This window comes from Pleurodeles waltl, chromosome 8, assembly GCF_031143425.1.
Source record: "Pleurodeles waltl isolate 20211129_DDA chromosome 8, aPleWal1.hap1.20221129, whole genome shotgun sequence".
In the NCBI taxonomy this organism is placed as follows: Eukaryota; Metazoa; Chordata; class Amphibia; order Caudata; family Salamandridae; genus Pleurodeles; species Pleurodeles waltl.
Window position 1 is genome coordinate 1,492,625,519 of NC_090447.1, and position 21,992 is coordinate 1,492,647,510.

The 21,992-nt window shown below is 45.2% G+C and overlaps 1 protein-coding gene across 5 annotated transcripts in view; it reads left to right on the plus strand.

Moving 5' to 3' along the window:
• STXBP5L (syntaxin binding protein 5L) overlaps positions 1-21,992 on the plus strand; it is a 1,301,131-nt gene that overhangs the window by 652,717 nt on the left and 626,422 nt on the right. For all 5 annotated transcript variants that reach the window (XM_069202705.1, XM_069202706.1, XM_069202709.1 and 2 more), the window contains exon 8: positions 4,792-4,915. In XM_069202705.1, coding sequence (XP_069058806.1) covers positions 4,792-4,915 — 124 coding nt within the window. The remainder of the gene's footprint in view (positions 1-4,791; positions 4,916-21,992) is intronic.

Here is a 21,992-nt window from a genome sequence, read left to right on the forward strand (position 1 = left end):
GTGGGTGGGGCCCCTCCATGTAATTTGCAAGGGGGAGGGACTCAAGTTTCGTTACCCCACTGCCCTCTCCTACCCCCCCCCCATTCCTCGCACTCCTCTCTCCTCCCAGGACCTAATAGCCCCCTTCCACATCCCTGCACCACTCTCTCCTCCCAGGACCTCCTAGCCCCCTTCCCTCATCCCCTGCACTCCACTCTCCTCAAAGGACTTACTAGCCCCCTTCCTCCCATCCCCTGCACGCCCCTCTCCTCCCAGGACTTCCTATGCCTTCCCCCATCCCCTGCACTCCTCTCTCCTCCTAGGACCTACTAGCCCTCTTCCCCCACCCCCTGCACTCCTCTGCCCCCCAGGACCTCTTAGATCCCTTCCCCCACCCACTTACCTCACTATCTGCCCCCTCTGTCTATTCTCTACGATGTGGGATTCCTCCAGAGGCCACACACAGGAGTAGGATAAAGTTACTTTTATGTTGACTTTGTTACTAGAGTGTAGGCTGTGCCCCACAACCCCTGAGCCATCAGAGGGAACCAAACTAGGGTGACCACCTGGCATTAAGGCAAATTCTGGACAGGACTGTAAAAAATTCAGGACAAAGGGTCAAAATTCAGGACAAAAATTCAGGACAAAGGGTCAAAATTCAGGACAAAAATTCAAGAACAAACGTCAGTTTTACAGACACGCGCAAGAGAGGCCATGCCTCACTATGTTGTCAGTGCATTTATTTACTCTTTTTTAACATAGCTCTATTTATTCACTGTGGTCTTTTTGTGATTGCCTCCTGGTGTGCTACATTCAGGTGTCACATTACGGCCTTGTGCAGTAGTAAATTAATGCCCTACACGGCAAGGCCACCACCCCTACCCAAATCTACCCGATCTTTCCTGAAGAGAAAGTAACAGCAACATTTTGATTATGTTTCTGAACATTTTAAAACCCCTGGCAAACAGTTTGGGAAACATTAAGGTAATTAACCTTATTCTAGTTTAAACAAATTGAACAAAAACATCTGGCTTACCCCAACCGCCCATGGACTTTCAACTTAACGAGGCGGGGCAGATGGTGTGGGTTGACAGTCTCACACCTAATGTCAGGATGTGATGTACCATAACTTGTCTGTGGTCTCACAGCACTAGAGTGTATGTCCGGGACTCTACATTTATCTCAGAAATGGGAGCCCGGACTACCAATCAAAGATAATAAAAGAGGAGGATGAAATCGAGAGCAAATGGGAGATCCACAGCAAGTAATTCAAAGGGTTGTTGCCAAGAACTGGGTAAATAAGGAAGAGAAGTACAGGGTGGGACAATTCCTAAAATCAGACAAGATGGGTCCACCAAGACTATTCAAAGGTATTGGGAACCTGGGGAGTTGTCTCTGCACACAGGAGAGAAACAGAAGAGGCACTGTCAAGTGGTTGAACAAGCAGCACCCATCCACCTTGGCAAACTCTTCTGGTGCAATGGTTTGCTGTTCGTGCTTGTGAAGGCTGAGCAGGGGCCAGACCCCTTGCAAGGTTGTGCAAGGCAATTGCCTACTTTGTCCATGTCTTTATATGGTTTTGAAATTGAGCAAAAGCCAAACTAGAGATCTGGGTTATCCCTAAGTGTCAAGTACACATAGAATCTCCAAAATATTTGGGATGTAAATTGCACAAACACAATTTACAAATTTTAAAATTTAATTAGTGTTTCTTTGACATATGACACTGTTTTTGCCTTTATATACATTTAGATTTCAACCTTTTGATACCTAATGATTAATATCTACCATTCTTACACTGATTTCCAGGAAGAAAATCTCGGCAGAGCGAACGGTCCCTCCAAGCCCAGTTTGCTTTTTGGTCTTCTCTTCTGCTTTCTGTAGAGGCCACGTGGCACTAGTGAAGATGGGGTGCTACCCCAATGATAGTATTATTTAGCAAACCTTCCTCTGCTCGTCCTTCATTCCTTCTTCAGACATGCCACACATCTGATTTGGTCACTGCGGCACCATCGGGAGCTCTTTCCACTCTAAAGCTAACTGTGACTGCGGGTGGATTAGGTCTTCTGGACTTAGAATGCTATTATTCAGCTGCACAGGTCCAATGGGAGGCTGGCTTTCTGCCCACCTCCCTGCATGAGATGGGGTTTACCAGTAAAGACTTTTAAGGAAGGCTTAATGCACTGCTCATTGTTTCCTACTGACCATTCTACGGATCACCATTCAGGGTTATCATGCATGGCTTTCTCTTGCCTTGCCAGAACCTGTACACCACTGCACTGACACTCTGCTCTGCAACTCTGCACTCTACACCACTCTACTCTATGCCACTGCACTCTAGGCACTCTACTCTACTCTACACCACTCTACAATACGCCACTCTGCACCACCCTACACCACTGCACTCTATGCCACATGAGTCTACTCTGCACTCTGACACTTCACCACTCTGCATTACTGCACTCTCTGCTACTCTATTGTATGCAACACTACTCCACTGCACTCTATGTAACTCTACCCCATGCCACTCTATGCCACTGCACTCTGCGCCAATGCACTCTAAACAACTGCACTGTACGCCACTGCCCTCTAGGCACTCTACTCTACTCTACACCACTCTACAATACTCCACTCTGCACCACCCTACACCACTGCACTCTATGCCACATGAGTCTACTCTGCACTCTGACACTTCACCACTCTGCATTACTGCACTCTCTGCTACTCTATTGTATGCAACACTACTCCACTGCACTCTATGTAACTCTACCCCATGCCACTCTATGCCACTGCACTCTGCGTCAATGCACTCTAAACAACTGCACTGTACGCCACTGCCCTCTACTCTGTACCACTGTACTCTACGCCACTGCGCTCTGTGCCACTTTACTCCACTCTACTTCACTGCACTGACACTCTACTCTGCAGCGTTCCACTCTCCACCACTGTACTATACACCAATGTACTATGTACTACTGCATTCTATGCCACTGCACTCTATGCCACTCTACATCACTCCACTCTACAGCACTTTTCTCTACTCTGCACCACTCTACACTACGCCACTGCACTCCCTGCAACGTCAGTCTACTCTGCAATCTTTGCCACTGCACCACTCTACACTACTGCTCTCTCTGCTACTCCATTGTATGCTACTCTACTCCACTGCACTCTATGCCACTCTACTCTGTCCCACGCCACTCCATGCCACTGCACTCTACGCTAACGCACTCTAAACAACTGCACTGTACCCCACTACACTGTACTTTGCACCACGGGGCTCTACACCACTGCTCCTATGCCACTCTACTCCACTGCACACAACTATGCCACTAACTTTAAGCCATGCTGAGCAGCAGCTACTCTGGTGTACAACATTGCTTATGGCTAAAACACATTAGCAAGGCTAATAACTCTTTCGTAGATGAGACCTATTGGCTTTGCCAATGTTTGTTAGTACTATGAGGTACCGAGGTACCTGAAAGAACTGTGAAAAATACAATTACATCATAATAAAGGCTGCTACAAAATGCGCAAATACATTTCGGTTAAATAAAAAAAAAGTGCTTCTCAAATACAGATTTGAATAATATACAGTTTATACCTAGTACTAAAAAATGTTATAACACTCCATTAAAACCACACACCCCACAGCTCACTTTGGAACACCATTACAATACCTCTCTAAAAGAAATATCTTTGCCACCAGAAAACTTCAAGTGACTCCTTTTAGTAAAGTCAATGCAGGTTTTCAAGCCCCTTTGCATTTGCAGATTTACCAGTTGGGCACATTTGCATGTCTTTAGGGAAGGAGACCCCCTGGCAAGAAGGTCTGATTCTTATCTGTCTGCCCCTCCCTCCCTCAGTGCATAGGAGACCCCCTGCCTTCCAGTCCAGCTGGGGAGACTGATCTGCCCGTAATTTCACCCTGCCTCCGTTGTCCTTAATGTGAAAGGCTAAAATTACGGACAAATGCTGTCCGTGAAGACTTTCATCACGGACAACGGACGGCAGGGCGAAATTACGGACAGTCCGTGAAATTTACGGACGGGTGGTCCCCCTAAACCAAACACTGATTGACTCCTCCGAGATGGGGTGCTCTGAGCACCTGTGCAGGTGAAGGGGCGTGTTTGCATATAATGGGCATCGGCATGTATGTGCAGGTCACGCAGACCTCCAGTAGACATGTAGAGTAGCATGTTCTACCACTTGTCTCACTAGGTGAGCAAGTACCCATTGTGGAGTATATGGCTCGGAGTAACATTAACACCCCAAAGGTAGCTCCTAGCCGCGGCTCACCGGCATCACTCCTGATTTAGGGATGTGTCTATGCACCATATGGCAGAAACATTATTTTTAACAGGGCGCATATCTATATATGTGTGTGTGTCTATGTGTGTGTATACATATACACATATATATATATATATATATATACGTATATATATATATATATATATATACACACATACACACACATCTATATATATGTGTGTATATATGCGCATATATGGGTGAAAATATATAAATATACACCCATATATGCGCCCTGTTAAAAAGGATTTTTCTGCCATATGGTGCATAGACACCCCCCCTAAATCAGGTGTGATGCCGGTGAGTTGAGGTTAGTAGTACCACACCCCAAATCTTCCTCTGATGAAGTATGGCGCCCTCAGGGCATTTAAAAAAGTTACCCTGGCAAACAGAATGTACTACACCCTGAGAGGAAAAGGGTAAATCCACACAGAATTCTTGCACTCTTCGGTTCTCTCTAGCAGTGGCATCCTAACTCCGTGTCTTTTGTGTCTGCAGGCAATCCATTCTGTGGGCTGGCATCACGAGGGGAGACAGTTCATGTGCAGCCACTCTGACGGAAGTCTTACCGTGTGGAACCTTAAAAGCCCCGGACGACCCCTGCAGATCACACTCCCACATGGTAAGGGACTGTTTCCAAATAGTTTTATGCATTTTATTTTTACAAAAATGAGAGGCACATGGCATTTGTAGAAATGATGATTTTAAAAAACAGGATGTGTCTTTGAGTCAGAATTAACAAGATCCTTAGGAAAGCTTCTGACGCTCATTATTCCACATAAAGGTCTGTCGTTAGCCCAGACCTTTTCATTTAACTAAAATGGTATATATATTATACTTACATGTATGGGCTTTCAGCCAGCCCTCTTCATCCATTGGTCTGTTGTTGTGTCATTCACGTTTTTATTCTGCCCGCTGCACCATAGAGCATTGGACAATTGGAGCCCACTTCAGCCATTGGCTGACTTCATTACGAGTGACAATATTTTGTTTTTTTATGAGAAACACATAACGTAGTTCCCTTTATGGTGGAGGCTACAATGACAGAGAGTCCTTTTTGAGGCAAAAAAACATTCTTTCGGTTTTAAATACTTCTGCATAAACATAAGTGCGAGGGGATTGCAGCTCCCCAACAATACATTTCAACAAAAGCAATGATGAAACAAAACAAGCACTGGGAAAGCTAAAGGCTAGCAGCCAGTGTCAGACCAATTGCCTTTTCTAAAGGTTGTTTCTTTTATGTACTCTGATGTAAGAACCCCTGTTATCAAAGGGCTATGCCTCGGCCCTTACGTGCGTCTCCTTAAACGGCTAGCCCTTCTCCCAGGGGCACAGCACACCAGTTACAGGAGGGAGGCTTAACATGGATGAGTCCCAGCCGTGCATACGCAGAAGCTGTTGCAGTAAGTTGTGAGGGTGGATGCAGCCAATCGTGATTACTACTCTCTCATTATTAGGACATGTCTGTTTCCAAGCAATGACGTGCGTGAGAAGCGTCATGGTTTAAAGGTCTCTGGAATCCAAGGTGTTTGTCACTTGCTCTCATCCTAGCAGAAATCGAGCCCCAGCTCTTAGGTGTCTGAGTTGAGGACAAGCTTCCACTGGTGAAAGAGTTTTGGGCTGAATGAGTGGTCAAGAGCAGGACCACCCTCGAGCAAAGTAATTGACATTAAATTTCATCAGCTGCATGTTTGCAGGTACCGAGGAGGTGGGGGTGGGGGGGTGCTGGGGGATCACAGGGAGATGCCCTGCAGCCGAAGGGCCGCCACCCATGGCTGTGGCCCGTGGGCCGACAGCTGGGGTGCAGTTGAGTTGTTGCAGCTGCAGGGTTGGGCCCGGGAGGCCGTGAGTGATGCGGTGAGACTGCCAGGGGCGGTTTGAGCGGTTGAGCTTTGAATCTATTTGCGGGCCGAAGGAGGACATTTGCGACCTGTATCTTTTGGTAAATCTTCCACAGAAGAATACAGCGTCCGGACCACCCGCCCCCCGCATAAGCCCCCGCACAAGCTTTCCAGCCCTGAAGGACTCTTAAGGACTCTAACTTTTCTTTGAATAACCTATAAAGGCCTGAGAATATTTGTCACCTTTAACCCCTTTGCTGCCAGGCCTTTTCCCCCTCAGGTGCCAAGCCTTTTTTTGAATAAAAATTCTCTGGTGTCTAGTGGCATCTGCCCCCGGGGGGGCAGAAATGGCCTAAAAGTAATCCCCCTCCCCCCGGGGAGCGACCCTTGCCTAAGGGGTCGCTCCCCACACATAAAATAAAAATTTTAAAAAAATGTATCCCTGGTGTATAGTGGTGTTCTGCCCCCCTTGTTAGGCCGATCTGCCCCTGGGGGGGGGGCAGAAATGGCCTAAAAATGATTTGGCCCCCTGGGGAGTGGCCCTTGCCCAAGGGGCCGCTCCCCTTATGCGTAAGTATAAAAAAATAAAAATTCCCTGGTGTCTAGTGGCTTAATGGCCTAAAAATTCAAAAATACTTGCCATGCCAGTAGACCGCCGCAGACCATATCATGACACATAATACGGCATGGTGGTGTTCTGGTGGCGGACGCTGCTGCTGGCAGAAGCGCCCCGTCCCGTCTCCTGCAGGAGGACCCCCTCACAAAGGTAAGTCGGGTACTCCGACAGGGGAGGGGGATGGGAGGTGTTGTGTGTGTGTGTGGGGGGGTGTTGATGTATGTTTGTGTGTGCGTGCATGCGGGTCTGTGGCGTGTGGAATGCATGTCTGCATGCATGGTTGTGAGTGTGCGTGTATGCTGTGTTGTCTGAATGCGTGGGTGCATGTATGTATGTCAGTGTGTGTGGATGTGTGTGTGAATGGATGTATGCATACGTGGGTGAATAGGGGTATGAGTGTGTGTATACATGTGTATGATGGTGCGTGAATGTGCGTGTATGTCGTGGGGGGGTCTGGAGTGGGTGGGGGCTGGGGGAAGACTCTGGGGATGGGGAGGGTGGTGGGGGAGACCCCTATCAGTGACAGGGAAGGAATTCCCTGTCACTGATAGTGCCTACCGCCATGGTTTTTGTGGCGGTAAGGGAGCCACAAAAACCATGGTGGTAGACGGGGTCATAATCCCGCGGGTGGGACAGTGACGGCTGCCAGGCTGGAGACTGAAGTCTCCAGCCTGGCAGCCTTTACCGCCCTGGTGGACGGAGTGATCAGGCCAAACCGCTAATGTCATATTTTGGGGAAGAGTACCGCCAGCCAGTTGGCAGTACTCTTCTCCAAAATACCGCTGTCCGCTAGGGTCATAATGAGGGCCAAAGTGTTTAAAGGATATCCAAACACTCAAGGACCCGGGGTCTCAGGGTAAAGCCAGAGAGCTGTGCACACTACCCTGTGTGAAAGCCCTGGAGTAGGATCAAGCCCCCCTCGCATGTCACATGACGGGGTGCAGGAAGAAATGATCAAGTTGGGTGCTTGTGCCCACCACCACTGCGTGCGACTTGACGGATTGCCCCCTCTGAGACTAGAGAGTTCACTGTGCTCCTGGCTCTTCACTTCTCACCTGTATCCTCCATATACCCACCCTATAGCTTCCTATGGATTGCATCTCATACCCACCCCTTACCCATTCCGCCAGACACACTCCTGTACTATTTCTATATCACCTTAGGGTGGGTGGGTAGTAAGAGGAACATTGAAATGAGACCCGGGAAGGTACGGCGTAGAGTAAGCAGGAGTCAGCAACAGGAGAGAAGACAGCAACAAAGCAGACCAAAGACATGAAGCCAAGGAACCGCTCCATGGACATCTATCTGCCAAACCAGCTTTAGCCTTCCTCCACTGGCTTCCTATCCAGCAAAGCTACGTGTATCGTGCACCGAGCTTTTCATGCTGAGGGTCCGGCTATTCGCAGACGAATCATCACACCCTACTTTCCTCAGAGATCTCTCAGATCCTCATCTGGTGCTTTAATTGACACTCGTCGTATCAAGAAAGCAAGATGGGGAGGCAGATCCTTTGCATTTAGAGCAGCCAATATATGGAATTCCTTTCCCTTAGAACTCCAACTGGACAAATCTGAACTTTCTTTTCGTGGAAAACTGAAGACTTTATTCTTTTCAGCATAGTCCTGTTTTTGGTTCTTCCAGTTCCGTTTTAGCTCTGGGATGCCTCCGGGTAGCCGTGGGCTCTATAAATCCACCAAACTAAACAAAATGGGACAATAGCAGATCAGACCAGGATGGCAACCCTGGTGCAGATATAACAACCTTTCTGCAGAGTAGCAGAACCCCAGGCCTTCCGGGAGCGCTTCAGACCAGGGAAGGGATGGGGCTAACAGAGAAAATTAAGGCCTAGTCTGACCAAGCTGAGCAATCCATAATACCCAAGATAACAGATTTCTTTCAGCCACTAAGCAATCAAGACAGTAGATCTGCACCAAGAGCATTAAGTTGTACTCAGGATGCAAAGATGACTGAGAAAATGAAGTATGAAGTTGAATCTCCAACTCTAGTTCCCCTGTCGCCAATAAATATCGTCTCACATAAGCCACAAAAAAGCAGCTGGAAAGCGGAACATGGCCCTCAAGATGTGAGACGAGAAAATGTAGCACAAGAGAGTCCCGTAACAATCGAGGCCCAATCGAATAAAATAAATCCCAACCCTCTGGGGGTGTTAAGGAACTTTCAGTCTCAACTTTTTTATTCCCAGGTTAATGAGGCAGAAGAGCAGGCCTCCATAGACAAGTAGATTGATGCCCAAGATGATCTGTGGACAACCTTTAGAGAGGGAGAAATCAAATCAAATGGGGCAGGAGGGGCAGGAAAATGAAGGCAACAGGGACCAGCAACCCATTAGCAATTGCGCCAGTATGTGGGCGGCAATCTTAAACTTCATGCAAGCGACAGTAATGGCCCTTAGGCGCCACTCAGATAAAATAGACATTTAGGTGGACCTACTTAACACATGGATTGATGAGAAACTCGAGAAATTAAATTCCCTGATCACAATGGTAGTCAAATCACTTAACTGATTACACTATTTGCTTGTGTAAGGAGGTGGTTGATAGATTAGTACTGTTGCCGGCAACCACAGAAGGAATTCTAGGGGAGGTTAAAAAAGGCCTCAATGCGGGGGGGGCACAAGTTATGGCACCTTTTGCCGCCATACTGGGCAAACAACCAGATAGTAGTCAGGCAACTGGACAGGAGGGTGATGGTAAAGACTCAGAAAGAATAATCCATCATTTGTATATTGAGGCGGAAGAGGGCAAGAAGGAGAGGGCTATTAGACAAAAAAATCAGGTGCCATGACTATAAAAGTCAGACGCATGCATTAGGCTCAAACCAAGATGAAGTACACGGACCAGCCCAGCTGACATAAAAGGGAGCGGAAGCACGCAAGAAAGGGGAGGAATAGGATCTGCACCAGTCATGTAGGGCTCACAAGTGGCTACCAAGCGCCCAGCCATGCAAGAAAAGTCCATGAGGTGGAAGCCCCCTTGGAGGACAACGTAGGGTCACCTGAATCAGTCTCGCTAACAAAAAGCCCCAATAATGGGTCTGTAACATCACTAAGTCACCAGCAGCCTAGGAAGGAGGGTGCCCTTGAATACTAGGCCGGCATGTCACGATTCATTAGATAAGCATAATATTGCGATAAATCCCAGTGTGGATTCAAGTAGTGTCATACCAGCTGCAGGGGGCTCCAGGCATGATATGGGGGATTGGAATCTAAAGGAAGAATCCACACAAACTCTGCTATCAGTGAAGCAGGGCTTTCATGGAACATGGCCACTGCCATCCCAGAATTGGAATCTTAATTGTGATTAAGGAGCCTGTAATTGGCAAACAGGGATTTCTCCCTGGAATTCAGCATTGGAAAAGGATCGGAATGGTTCCAACAATAGCAACAATGAGCAGATCATCGTCGGGTATCCAAACGACCTGGGCTGTCTAATATTTTGTATGCCGATGATTTGTTACTTCTTAGCAACACCAGAATAGACTTATAAGATTACTGAGCTGGCTAGGAGCATACACAATGGATAACGAGCTGGAAATAAACCATATAAAACACAAGTGATCTAGTTGAATCGCTGGTTATCAAGCAAATGCACGTGGGGTCTTAGCAAGAAGACAATTGATGAATCACGGACCTATAAATATCTGGTACTAATAATAGACGCACATGCTACATTTGCATCCCGAAGAGAGATGATCAAGGGGAAGGCCCAGCCTCTTGATCACGCCTTCTTAACACTCGCCAGATCTATCCGTGGCCATAATTTGAAACCGCTAGCTGCGGTGATAAAGGCTAAGCTGTTGCCCACACTGGCTTATGGAGCAGAAGTAATGCTAGGAGCTGAGGCCACTCTTCTCAATAAAATTTTGGTAAGATCATGTAAACAAGCTTTCTTGCTGCCCAGATGGGCATCACCCGCTCAGGTGAGGTTGGAGTTTTCATTATTGAAGCAGTCACTTGCCAGGCCTGCGGCGTTGGTTAAGAGCTGTCATAAATTGAGGACAGCCGCTGAGGGCACGCTGACCAATTTATTGTTGGTCGAAGTCAACCTACAATAAGGGAATGCTGAGTGCAAAAATTATCTTTAGGAAAGTTTTGAGATGCTTGAGCTGTGCAACTTATGGAACAGCAGCATATCTGCCTCAGCCTTCAAACGGGCAGTAAATAGATCCGTAAAATTGCAAAGTAGGGTAGCTGATAAACAACAGGTGGCGAAGGGATCCCACGCTTGGCTGGCCTTGAAATTCTACACAGCTGTGAAAAAATCACCTCTCCCGGAAGCCACCTATCATTGGAAAAAAACAGAGATTCTTGGCATTAAGATTGGGGAATATTTCCACATTAGACTTCTGCCCTAAATAGAGGCAAGAGGGCCAAAGTGGGGATAAGAAATGCAGTCTATGTCACCAGGCAGAAGAAACGTTACAGCACATCCCTGCCCTGGCCACTCAGCGAAGAGGTCTGCTGAGAAAGGAATTTAATAACCTGGGGATCAGGTGGTGCTGATCCGCTTTGGTTGAGTCAAAGGATCCAAGGAACATAATGCTGAATATTAGATTGACACAGTTCCGGTAAATATTCAAGTCGCTTACCAAGGCAGTTGCAGGTCCGTAAGGGGGGGGGGGGGAGGGGGGTAGACGAATGGTAGCCAGGTGCCCAGATAAAAAATGTTGCCAGCACTTGCATCTAATGGGCTGCTAGGGTCCTGGTCGCGTTACAGGTTCCTATCCCATCAGGCTGAGCACCTCATTATCACTCTTTAGGCACCAACCAGCAGATCGAAGGAATATAATGATGAATATTAGCCAGAGACGGTTCATTACATTTTTTAGTCGGGCTGCTAGGGCCCATGATGTTTCGTGGGTCCCTAGCCTGTCAGGCTGAGTTACATGGCACCCTGTTATTATCCATCGGGCATTGTTTTACAGACTGAGGTTGCTAAATTTGCACCATACAAGCCATTTACATACGTCAAAATGCTGGGATTGACATTCACATGCTTATAAATTTACTAGCTCGTATTATCATTTTTACGTAAATAAGTTTCACTCCCTGCACCATATGCACTATTTGCACAAGGTGAAATATTGGGATCGACTGGCCCAGTTTTAATTGTATTACTCTTTCATTTTATTTACTAACCGGTTAAGTCCTCTATTTAATATTTACATTTTGTTGCTTAAGATGCCTGACATTTTATCCTCGAACTGATTCTATTGCATGTTTGTTTTAATCGATGTTTATGGCTTTATTTGACTAATAAACAGATACTTCCCACTTCTTCTACTCATTAGCAGTAGGCATAGTTTATTTTGAGGGATGAGTGGTCCAGCAGCATGGATGGACTGATGTGCAATTCACATTTGTTTGAAGGTGATACACCTTGCCACAAGCAGCCAGTGTAATGATTGAGGAATGGGTGAGATGTAAGTCCAGGTATGTAGAATAAGGATATATGCCATGGCAGTTTTCTGTATTATCCATAGTTTTCAAGTCAGGTGTGGAGGCTATACCGTTGGCATGCTCCAGATGAGATAGTACTAGCTTGATCATGCTTGTGACCTTGACGGGGAGTTGGCCCATTTCCCGCATCCTAGTATCCTTTTTGTGATGTATTTAGTGTGATGTGGCTAGCTTGCATCTAGTGGTCAATGAGTTGGAGGCACTGACTTATGCCACAGGACTAGAGGAATGGAGAACTGATGGATTTACAACAATCTTTGTTATTATCTTCCTGTCATCCACCTAACTGGAGCAGTTTACACTGAAGGAGGTGCCGAGGTCAGGAAGAGACCACCTTATTTGTGTCTTTTCGAAGTGTGTTTAACTATGTCCCAACCCAGTATACTATTCACAAATTTGCTGAGGAGTATTATTTAAATCCCTAAAGTATGCAGATGACTTACCTAACAAGCCTGCTACCTTGTTACTTTCTGTCATGGATGAATTGTCCTCCCTTTGAAGTTTTACCGTGAAAGAAAGACCGTCAGTCCTTGCCTCTCCCCATCCCTACGAGATGAGAAATGTGTTTTCAGAGGTGAGGAAAATAAAGGAAATGATTGCACCCTTAGAATCATGCAGAGCTGTTCAATTTTGTTAACATGTTAGGACAATTTCAATCTAGAAAAGTAAATTGTCTGTCAGGTGTCTCAGACTTGCAGATATTATTCCCCCAAGAGCCTACTTACATACGTTTTACCGTTGTGTTAAATATATCCCTGAATCTGTAATCGACCACTCTTATAAGAAGAAATGTGAGTTTAATGTTTTCTTTTCATATTACTACATGGCAAAATTAACACCAGGGCACCATAGAGGTCCTACCTCCGCCTTCACTAAGGTGTCCAGTTCTGCACCATTTTGTAGAGATGTATCGCTGATATCCAGTGATAAGATCCTTTATTTAATTCCCTCTTGAGAGCTAAAGCCTATATTATTAATTCTCTTCCTGCCTCTCTTCATAAATCAATTCCCAAGCACACAATACCCTATCATATTGGTTGGTAATTTGCAGGTTGGGGCGTAATTAGGGAGAGGGGAGCCTTCTACATTTTTATCTGGCCCCCTAAAATAATTGGCCTCACATGTTTATCATTGTTTTCTTGTATTAGTTATTTTGCCAGCCCCAGTGCCTGCCTGTGTGCCTGTAGACTGATGCTGCTCTTACTTTGAGCTTACTTTGGGTCATACACTGGGCAGGGCCTGGGTAGAGGGATCACATGCATGCAGGGGTCCTTTTTCTGACTCTCTACAAAAATGATGGACTGGAAGGTCTTACTCGAGGTCGCCTGCACAGACTGCCACTGTCCAGTGCATTGAATTGACTGTAGGCAATAGGCAACAGTGTTCCTTTCTCTCTGAAGAAATATTTCTTCTTTTTCTTCAGGCTACAGTCTATCACATTGCACCATCACACAGTCATTGCTTCAGCGTCCTCTAACAAATTAACTATATTTCTTAAAATCCTAACTCTCAAACTTAGCTTGGACATTCTGTAGCATGGGCATCTCAACCTAGAATCTAGGCTAACAAGTAAAAAACTAGGCATCACCCTATTCCTGTTAAAAATTGAACTATTACACAAAGCATCTACTGCAAATATCCTATTTCTACGTTGTATTTGTTAAAGTAAAACAGCCACAATGCAGCCAAAATGAGAATCATATTTTAGTGGCTGGTATGGTCATAATAGTGTAACTTGTGGTGTGTTCAGCTAGCCTTCAATCAATAGCTTGTTGCATGCTGGGATTCTTCAGGTCGTAATTATAGTTTTAGGCCAAGACTGGATACAGGTGTACCACATAACATGAGGCCGCTTAGAACCTATCCCTTAGTAAAGCATGCATTGTAGGTTGCCTCTTCCTACATCTGGATTGCCATGCAAATACGTTCCTGTACTTAGTAGGTTTTCACTTATAGGGATCTAAGATCTCCTTAAGAAGATAGCCACAAGCAATGCATGGAAGATGTCATTAAAAAGAAAGACCTTACAAAAGATTTTTGTTTGTAAGGTCATTAACACAAGGAATAAGCTCACTTCAAAAAGCAGTCTGTTTGGTAAGGATGAGCAAAGCTAAAAAAATAAGTAGCCATGCCTACAAACTGGAACTTTAACCACAATAAAGGTAGTGCAAAAGGTGTGTGATTACTGTTGGAGTAGTAGTTCCAGTCTAAGATATTGTCCCCTCTTTACCATGGGAAGCCGAGCCTTTCATGTCATAATTCCAGCACTCCAGTTATTACACCCCATGAAATGCATAGCACCCAGCAAAACGCATGCACCAGACACATCAGGATGAATTTAACATGCAGGGCAAAATATATACTTGTTTTATACCACTATTGCTATGTTGCTATGGATATCTAATAATTTGAACTGTGGCCTCCTGTGCAAATCCACATGTGCTGTTTTTGTTCTCAAATTGCCACTCTGGTGAGGTTCTATGTACAGTAACCCTCCATTTTTGCACAGTTTACAGATAACATATAATTTTAGATTGCATGTTAGCCCAACAGTCTGTGTTTCAAGCAGTATTTCTACTGTATATGACATATTTAAACTTTAAATCTGTAACTTATGATAGAAAATTGCTATCAAAACCTAATTGGCATTTTACAGATAACTTTGGTTAAAAACACCATGGCTGCAGTTGAGACTCATGTTACCTATTACTTCATATTAGTTTTAGGACATGAAATGTACTGTGCTGGAGCTCACCCAAACTGCATTACAAACTGTATACACATAAATTAAGATACTTTGTATATTTGTTAATGTAATGGATTAATTGATAATTGATGATATATAATTTTATTGTACTTTTTATGTTCATTATTTTGGTTTGTTTAACAATTAATCAATTGAATTATAAGTGTTGTTGAAATGTATGTAAAAATTATTATTATTTTTTAGCATTAATTACATTAAATAATTTGGTATTTATTTTTAAATGTCATTTGTTTACAGTTAGGTAAGTGATTGTTATTGTAAGTTTTCAAAATTTTAATTTTATGTTTAGCACATTTTTATGTTTGTATTACATAATATAGCATTTTATTTTGTATGTCCTATCATTTCTTTTTTATTACTTATTGACATACTTTTCTGTAACTATTGAGACTTATTTGTAACCCTTCTGAAGTCCAAAACTTTCCTTTACTGTTGTTTAGATTTCGAGAGCGATTAGTAATTCTAACCCTTCCAAACTCAAACGCTTTCCCTACTATTGCTTAGAATGGAATAAGAATAAATCTAACCCTTCCAAAGTCCAACAGTTCCCCTGCTTTTGCTTAGACTAGAATGGGTATAGCACATCTAACCCCTCCTAATCCCAAAGCTTTACCTAATGTTGCTTGGACTGGAATAAACCTAACCCCTCTGAATTCCACTGTTTCCCTACTGTTGCTTGGATTGGAGTCGGAATTGTAAATACAACCCTTCCGATATCTAGTGGTTTATCTACTTTTTCTTCGACTGAAGTGGGAATAGTATAATTAACCCCTCTGAAGTCCAGTGCGTTATCTACTGTTGCTGAGACTTGAGTGGGAATAATAAATGTAACCCTTCTGAAGAACAGCGCTTTTTCTTCTGTTGTATGGACTGCAGTGAGAATAGTAAGTCCTACCCCCCTGAATGCCAACGCTTTTCCTACTGTTGATAAGAGTGGATTTTTAATAATTTTTAATATTTATGTTTATTTTGTAGGTTTTGAAATATTTTATTTTTTGAGGTAATGTTTTATATTTTTTATATATTTACTATGTTGGTTTAGTTAATAATTTTTTCATGTATATAGTTTTGTTTATCGAATTATTCTTGAACATTTCTAAATGTATTCAACTATTATTAACGTGTTACAAATTATTTCTAAATTTAATTTGTAGTATAAATAAAACTACATTTAATATTGTGATTTTATTGTATTGTATGTTTGTTAATTTTTATTTTAACCTTTTTTTATTGTTATTTTACTCAATGCCAATGTTCACAATATTTTGTTAGTGATCCACATATATCATGAATACGTTTTCTGGGAAAAGACCTCCTGCTTGTGCCTAAGTACCAAATGTGTTTTAAAGATCCCTTACAGGACCCATATTATCTATGTGGGACTGATTTATTTATGCCTTGTGGGGAGCTCAGTCACGGCTCACATCAAGAATGAGGTGTCTCTTCTTTGGAGCCTGTTATTCTGTTTTCTAAAATGTTTGAAAACAAAAATGAAGCAGACCAGAATGGATAATAATATTCAGTGAGTTTTCTAAATAACGCATGAACTGAATTGATTAAGACGCATACTTGAATGTATATCACGTCCAGCCACATAAATATGTCCCTCACTCAAAAGAATATGACAAGCACTGAAATGAATAAGACATGTTGAAAACAATGTTACTGGTGCTGTGTTGAATGACCCATGGCATGAATCTTCATTCTGCGGTTTATCATATAGGTTTGGATTCATGTCCTATTTGCTTTGTTCTATGCATTTCAAGAGGCATCATATAGGGAGATGTCATCTGTCTGCAGTACTTCCCACCTGATTCTACAATGATACTGAGTTATTGTGAGTGACACCATGCAATGTACCAGTTATTGCCGGTAAGCTGCAAGCAGAAGATCCCAACTCGTCTGTCTGCATGTGGACTGAGCGAGCAGCTGGATATCAAGTGTAGGAAACAGGCTGCATTTGAGCTGATGCAGCGTTGAGGTCAAGGACTCCTTGAGCAATTATGTCTGTGAGGGAAAACAGAAAGTATTGGCCATTCAGTCTCCCACATGCCCAATCACTGCTCTTCCACTGTGCACTGACACAGCCTCACGGACAGGTAAGGAAGTAGCCATGCAAGCCCAAGACCCACATCATGGTATGAGCGATGCATTTGGGCAATGTCAGTCAATTGTGACCCTCGCTGGTCAGATGGGCAACAGGGTGGATTGTTCAATATTTTGCTTTATTCGGTGTGCCTCTCTTGGGCTTTGAAAGAGAGACCCTAATGGTGCTATCACTAGTTTCTAGAACTCAGTGGTTTTGCTTTAACCCCTTCGCTGCCAGGCCTTTTCCCCCTCAGGTGCCAGGCCGTTTCTTTGGCTAGTTGGGGCAGTTCGCGCTTAGGCCCTCATAACATTTTGTCCACATAAGCTACCCACGTCAAATTTGCATTCTTTTTTCCAACATCCTAGGGATTCTAGAGGTACCCAGAGTTTGTGGGTTCCCCTGAAGGAGACCAAGAAATTAGCCAAAATACAGCGAAAACCTTGTTTAAAAAACAAAATGGAAAAAAGGGCTGCAGAAGAAGGCTTGTGTTTTTTTCCCTGAACATGGCTTCAACAAAGGGTTTGCTGGGCTAAAATCACCATCCTCCCAGCTTTCAGGAACAGGCAGACATGAATCAGAAAACCCATTTTTTCAACACAATTTTGGCATTTTACTGGGACATACCCCATTTTTACGATTTTTTTGTGCTTTCAGCCTCCTTCCAGTTAGTGACAGAAATGGATGTGAAACCAATGCTGGATTCCGGAAAGCTAAACATTTCTGAAAAGTAGACAAAAGTCTGAGGTCAGCAAGGGGTCATTTGTGTAGAGCCTACAAGGGTTTCCTACAGAAAATAACAGCTGAAATGAAAAAATATTGAAATTGAGGGGAAAAAAGCAGCCATTTTTCTCCACGTTTTACTCTGTAACATTTTCCTGCAATGTCAGATTTTTTAAAGCAATATACTGTTACGTCTGCTGGACTCTTCTGGTTGCGGGGATACATAGGGCATGTAGGTTCATCAAGAACCCCTGAATTTGCTGAAATATAAAGAGTGAAAAATACGTATCAAGAAAACCTTTGTATTTCCAAAATGGGCACAAGATAAGGTGTTGGAAAGCAGTGGTTATTTGCACATCTCTGAATTCCGGGGTGCCCATACTAGCATGTGAATTACAGTCCATTTCTCAAATAGACGTCTTTTTTACACACTGTCTTATATTTGGAAGGAAAAAATGTAGAGAAAGACAAGAGGCAATAACACTTGTTTTCCTATTATGTGTTCCCCCAAGTCTCCCGATACAAATGGTACCTCACTTGCGTGGGTAGGCCTAATACTCGTGACAGGAAATGCAACATGGACACATCACATTTTTACATTGAAATCTGACATGTTTTTTGCAAAGTGTCTAGCTGTAGATGTTGGTCTCTAGCTCAACGGTCACCTAGGGAAAACTACCAAACATGCGCATTTCTGAAAACTAGACACCTAGGGGAATCCAAGATGGGGTGACTTGTGGGACTCCCGGTTATGTTACCCAGAATCCTTTGCAAACCCCAAAATTTGGCCAAAAAAACACTTTTTCCTCACATTTCGGTGACAGACAGTTCTGGAATCTGAGAGGAGCCACAAATTTCCTACCACCCTGCATTCCCCCAAGTATCCTGATAAAAATGGTACCTCACTTGTGTGGGTAGGCCTGGCCCCTGTGACCGGAAATGCTCCAAAACACAACATGGACACATCACATTTTCCAAAAGAAAACAGCTGTTTTTGCAAAGTGCTTATCTGTGGATTTTGGCCTCAAGCTCAGCCAGCACCTTGGGAAACCTACCAAACCTACGCATTTTTGAAAATTAGACACCTAGGGGAATCCAAGATGGGGTGACTTGTGGGGCTCTCACCAGGTTCTGCTACCCGGAATTCTTTGCAAACCTCAAAATCATGCAGAAAAAACACTTTCTGATGGATACACCTACCTGTGGATTCCTCACCTAAAGAATTCTCCCCTCGTGCCAGCTTCAACAGGAATTTTCTTCTAGCTCTGCACGTCGACGATGACGTCACAATTGCCCGACTCCACGCAACACCGTATGACGTCATCCAGGCAATAAGAAGCCCTCGTCGACGTGCAGACGTCAGTTCCCTTTTTTCCATGCCTTCGAATAACGTTTTTTCTTCGAGGCTAACAGGGAGCTACAGTTGCGCTTCTGTAGTTACTATGTCGCAGCCAAGAAAATCTGGCTTTAAACCTTGTAACCAGTGTGGGGGTCGGATGTCGGTCACTGACCCCCATGAAAAGTGTTTATGGTGCCTTAGTTCCGACCATGAGGTCGAGTCATGCGGTTCGTGTCAGTGCATGAACCCTAAGGCACTTAAAGAGAGAGAGGCGAAATTATTCCTAGCCCGTTCCAAGAAAAAGTAGGAAAGGCGTCATCTTAGAGAGTCTTCTTCGAAATCTTCAAAGACTCATCGTCGCCATGGGGACTCTCGGCGTCGTCACGACTCTCTGCGCCAATAGAGTAGAGGCCGGTCCAGGTCCAGGTCCAGATCTCCGTCAGCTCGGCGCCGTCTGACGTAGGAGATTAGCCCGACCATCACTCCTCCGCCTCCTACGACTCCGGCTTCTCCGACTTCACCCTTGTCGGTGTTTGAAGTCGAGCCTCTTCAGGAACCGGCAGCTTTTCCGGAGCAGGAGATGCCTGGTCCATCATCGGCTTCTATGCCGGCACCGACTCCGCAAGCATATCCGGCTTTCCCGGCGCCGGGTACGGATCCTGCTGCATTGTTTGCTGCAATGTTCAATATCTTTTCCACCATGGCGCCTGGTGGAGGGAATGCGGGTCCGTCAGGCCCTTTGGCTTTTAACTTGGGTGCTCCGGCTCCTTGCAAGCCGACACCCTTCATGCCATTTCTGCCTTCTGGAGCTGCTATGGCGCCGATGCCCTTGGCGTCGCCCAGGAGACCTGTGACGCCTACAATGTCTGCTGCTCCGGCGCCGGTGGATTCTCCACGGATCCATTCCACAGTTAAATTGCCTGTGGCGCCGGAGGGTCTGACGTCGGATGGATCCGAAGAGCGGTGCTGGCGAAGATCTTCGGCGTCGGCCGACGCCTTATCGACGCCGGGACTCGAATCCAGGCTCCGGTCCAGGAGATTAGCATTACGCCTCCTGGAGGAAGAGGAATATAGCAGACAGCATCTGGAGGAAGGCGAAATCTTGGAGCCTTCAGGTGATTTTCAAGGCTTGGACACAGCAAGTGGCATTGACACTTCCCCTGAATGGGATTTGGCTTCCCCTGGGGAGTATACCGAAGAGGCTGCATCTTTTCATGCAGTAATACGGAAGGCTGCAGACTTTTTAGATCTTCCTCTTCCGGCTGCTGAGATGAGAAGGAACCTTTTGACTGAAGTGCTGCATCCGGCTTCAGTAGTGGCGGAGCCTCCCTTGCCCTTCAATGAGGCTCTTGTGGACCCCATCAAAGATATTTGGAGAAAGTCAGTGACTTCTACAGCTGTCAACAGGGCGGTAGCAAGGCGCTATCATGCGGCTCCAGGTGACCCGGACTTCCTCTTCTAACATCCAACTCCGGAGACTTTGGTTGTTCAGGCATCGTGCTCCTCCCGGTCAGCCCCTGGTTCGTTCCCCGGGACCCCTGCAAACAGGGAGTCTAAGAAAATGGACCACGCAGAAAAGAAGGCCTTTTCTTCATGCAGTATGGCCTTGAAGTCAACCAAAGCAACTTGCATTTTGGGGCGTTACATTCATGCCCTTATGGAGGAGGCGAGAGGTCATCCTAACTTGCCACAAGAGGTGTTGCATCTGTTAACGGACGCTCAGGCGGCGACCCAGGTGATTCAGTCTGGGTTGGACACCTCAGACTCCGTGGCAAGGGCTATGGGTACATTCATAGTGTCGAGGCGTCAGGCTTGGCTGCGTTCATCAGGCTTCTCCTCGGATGTACAAGCTACTCTTCTGGACCTGCCTTTTGACGGGGAAAAACTCTTTGGGACAAAAGCAGATTCTGCTCTTGAACGTTTCAAAGAGAGCAGAGCCACAGCGAGGTCGTTCGGACTTCAGGCAGCCACTTCCTCTACCTTTAGATCATATTGGAAGTTTAGGGGTTTTGGACGTGGCTCCTCCTTTCATGGCAGGTTCCAGGCACCACAACAATCTGCAGGCTCCCTGCCTTACAGATCCTTCAGAGGCAGGGGCAGAGTATGTACAAGAGGAGCCACCCAGCAGCACTCTGCCTCTTCCTGTTCCTCAGGAGGGGTGCAGCAGGGAAAGCAGCCTTAGCCCTCCACCACTCCCTATTCACGTGTCTCCAGTAGGGGGGAGACTTGCCCAAATTCTTCCAATGTGGGAGTTTATTACATCAGACTCTTGGGTCATCAACATTGTGAAGAAAGGGTACGCTCTTCCCTTTGGTGAGTTCCCTCCTCCCTTCCCTCCCCGCCCATCCTTCTGTTCGGAAGATCATCTTATGTTACTGCATCAGGAGGTGTTATCCCTATTGTCAAAAGACGCAGTGGAGTTGGTTCCGGAGCAGGAGAGGGGTCAGGGCTGTTATTCAAGATACTTCCTGATCCCCAAAAAAGATGGTCGATTGAGACCAATTCTAGACTTGAGGATTTTGAATTGGTTCCTCAGGCAGGAAAAGTTCAAAATGCTGTCCCTTTCACAGGTTCTTTTGGCGTTGAACGAAGGAGATTGGATGGTGTCTGTCGATTTGCAGGATGCGTACTTCCATATTCCGATCCTCAAATCGCACAGGAAGTATCTCCGGTTTGTGGTGGGGTCACAGCATTATCAGTTTGCGGTCCTGCCATTTGGTCTTACTTCAGCACCTCGAGTCTTCACAAAGGTGATGGCGGTGGTTGCGGCAGAGCTCAGAAGAAGAGGGATAGCGGTGTTTCCCTATCTGGATTATTGGTTGATCAAAGCCAAGACTCCAGGGCTCGT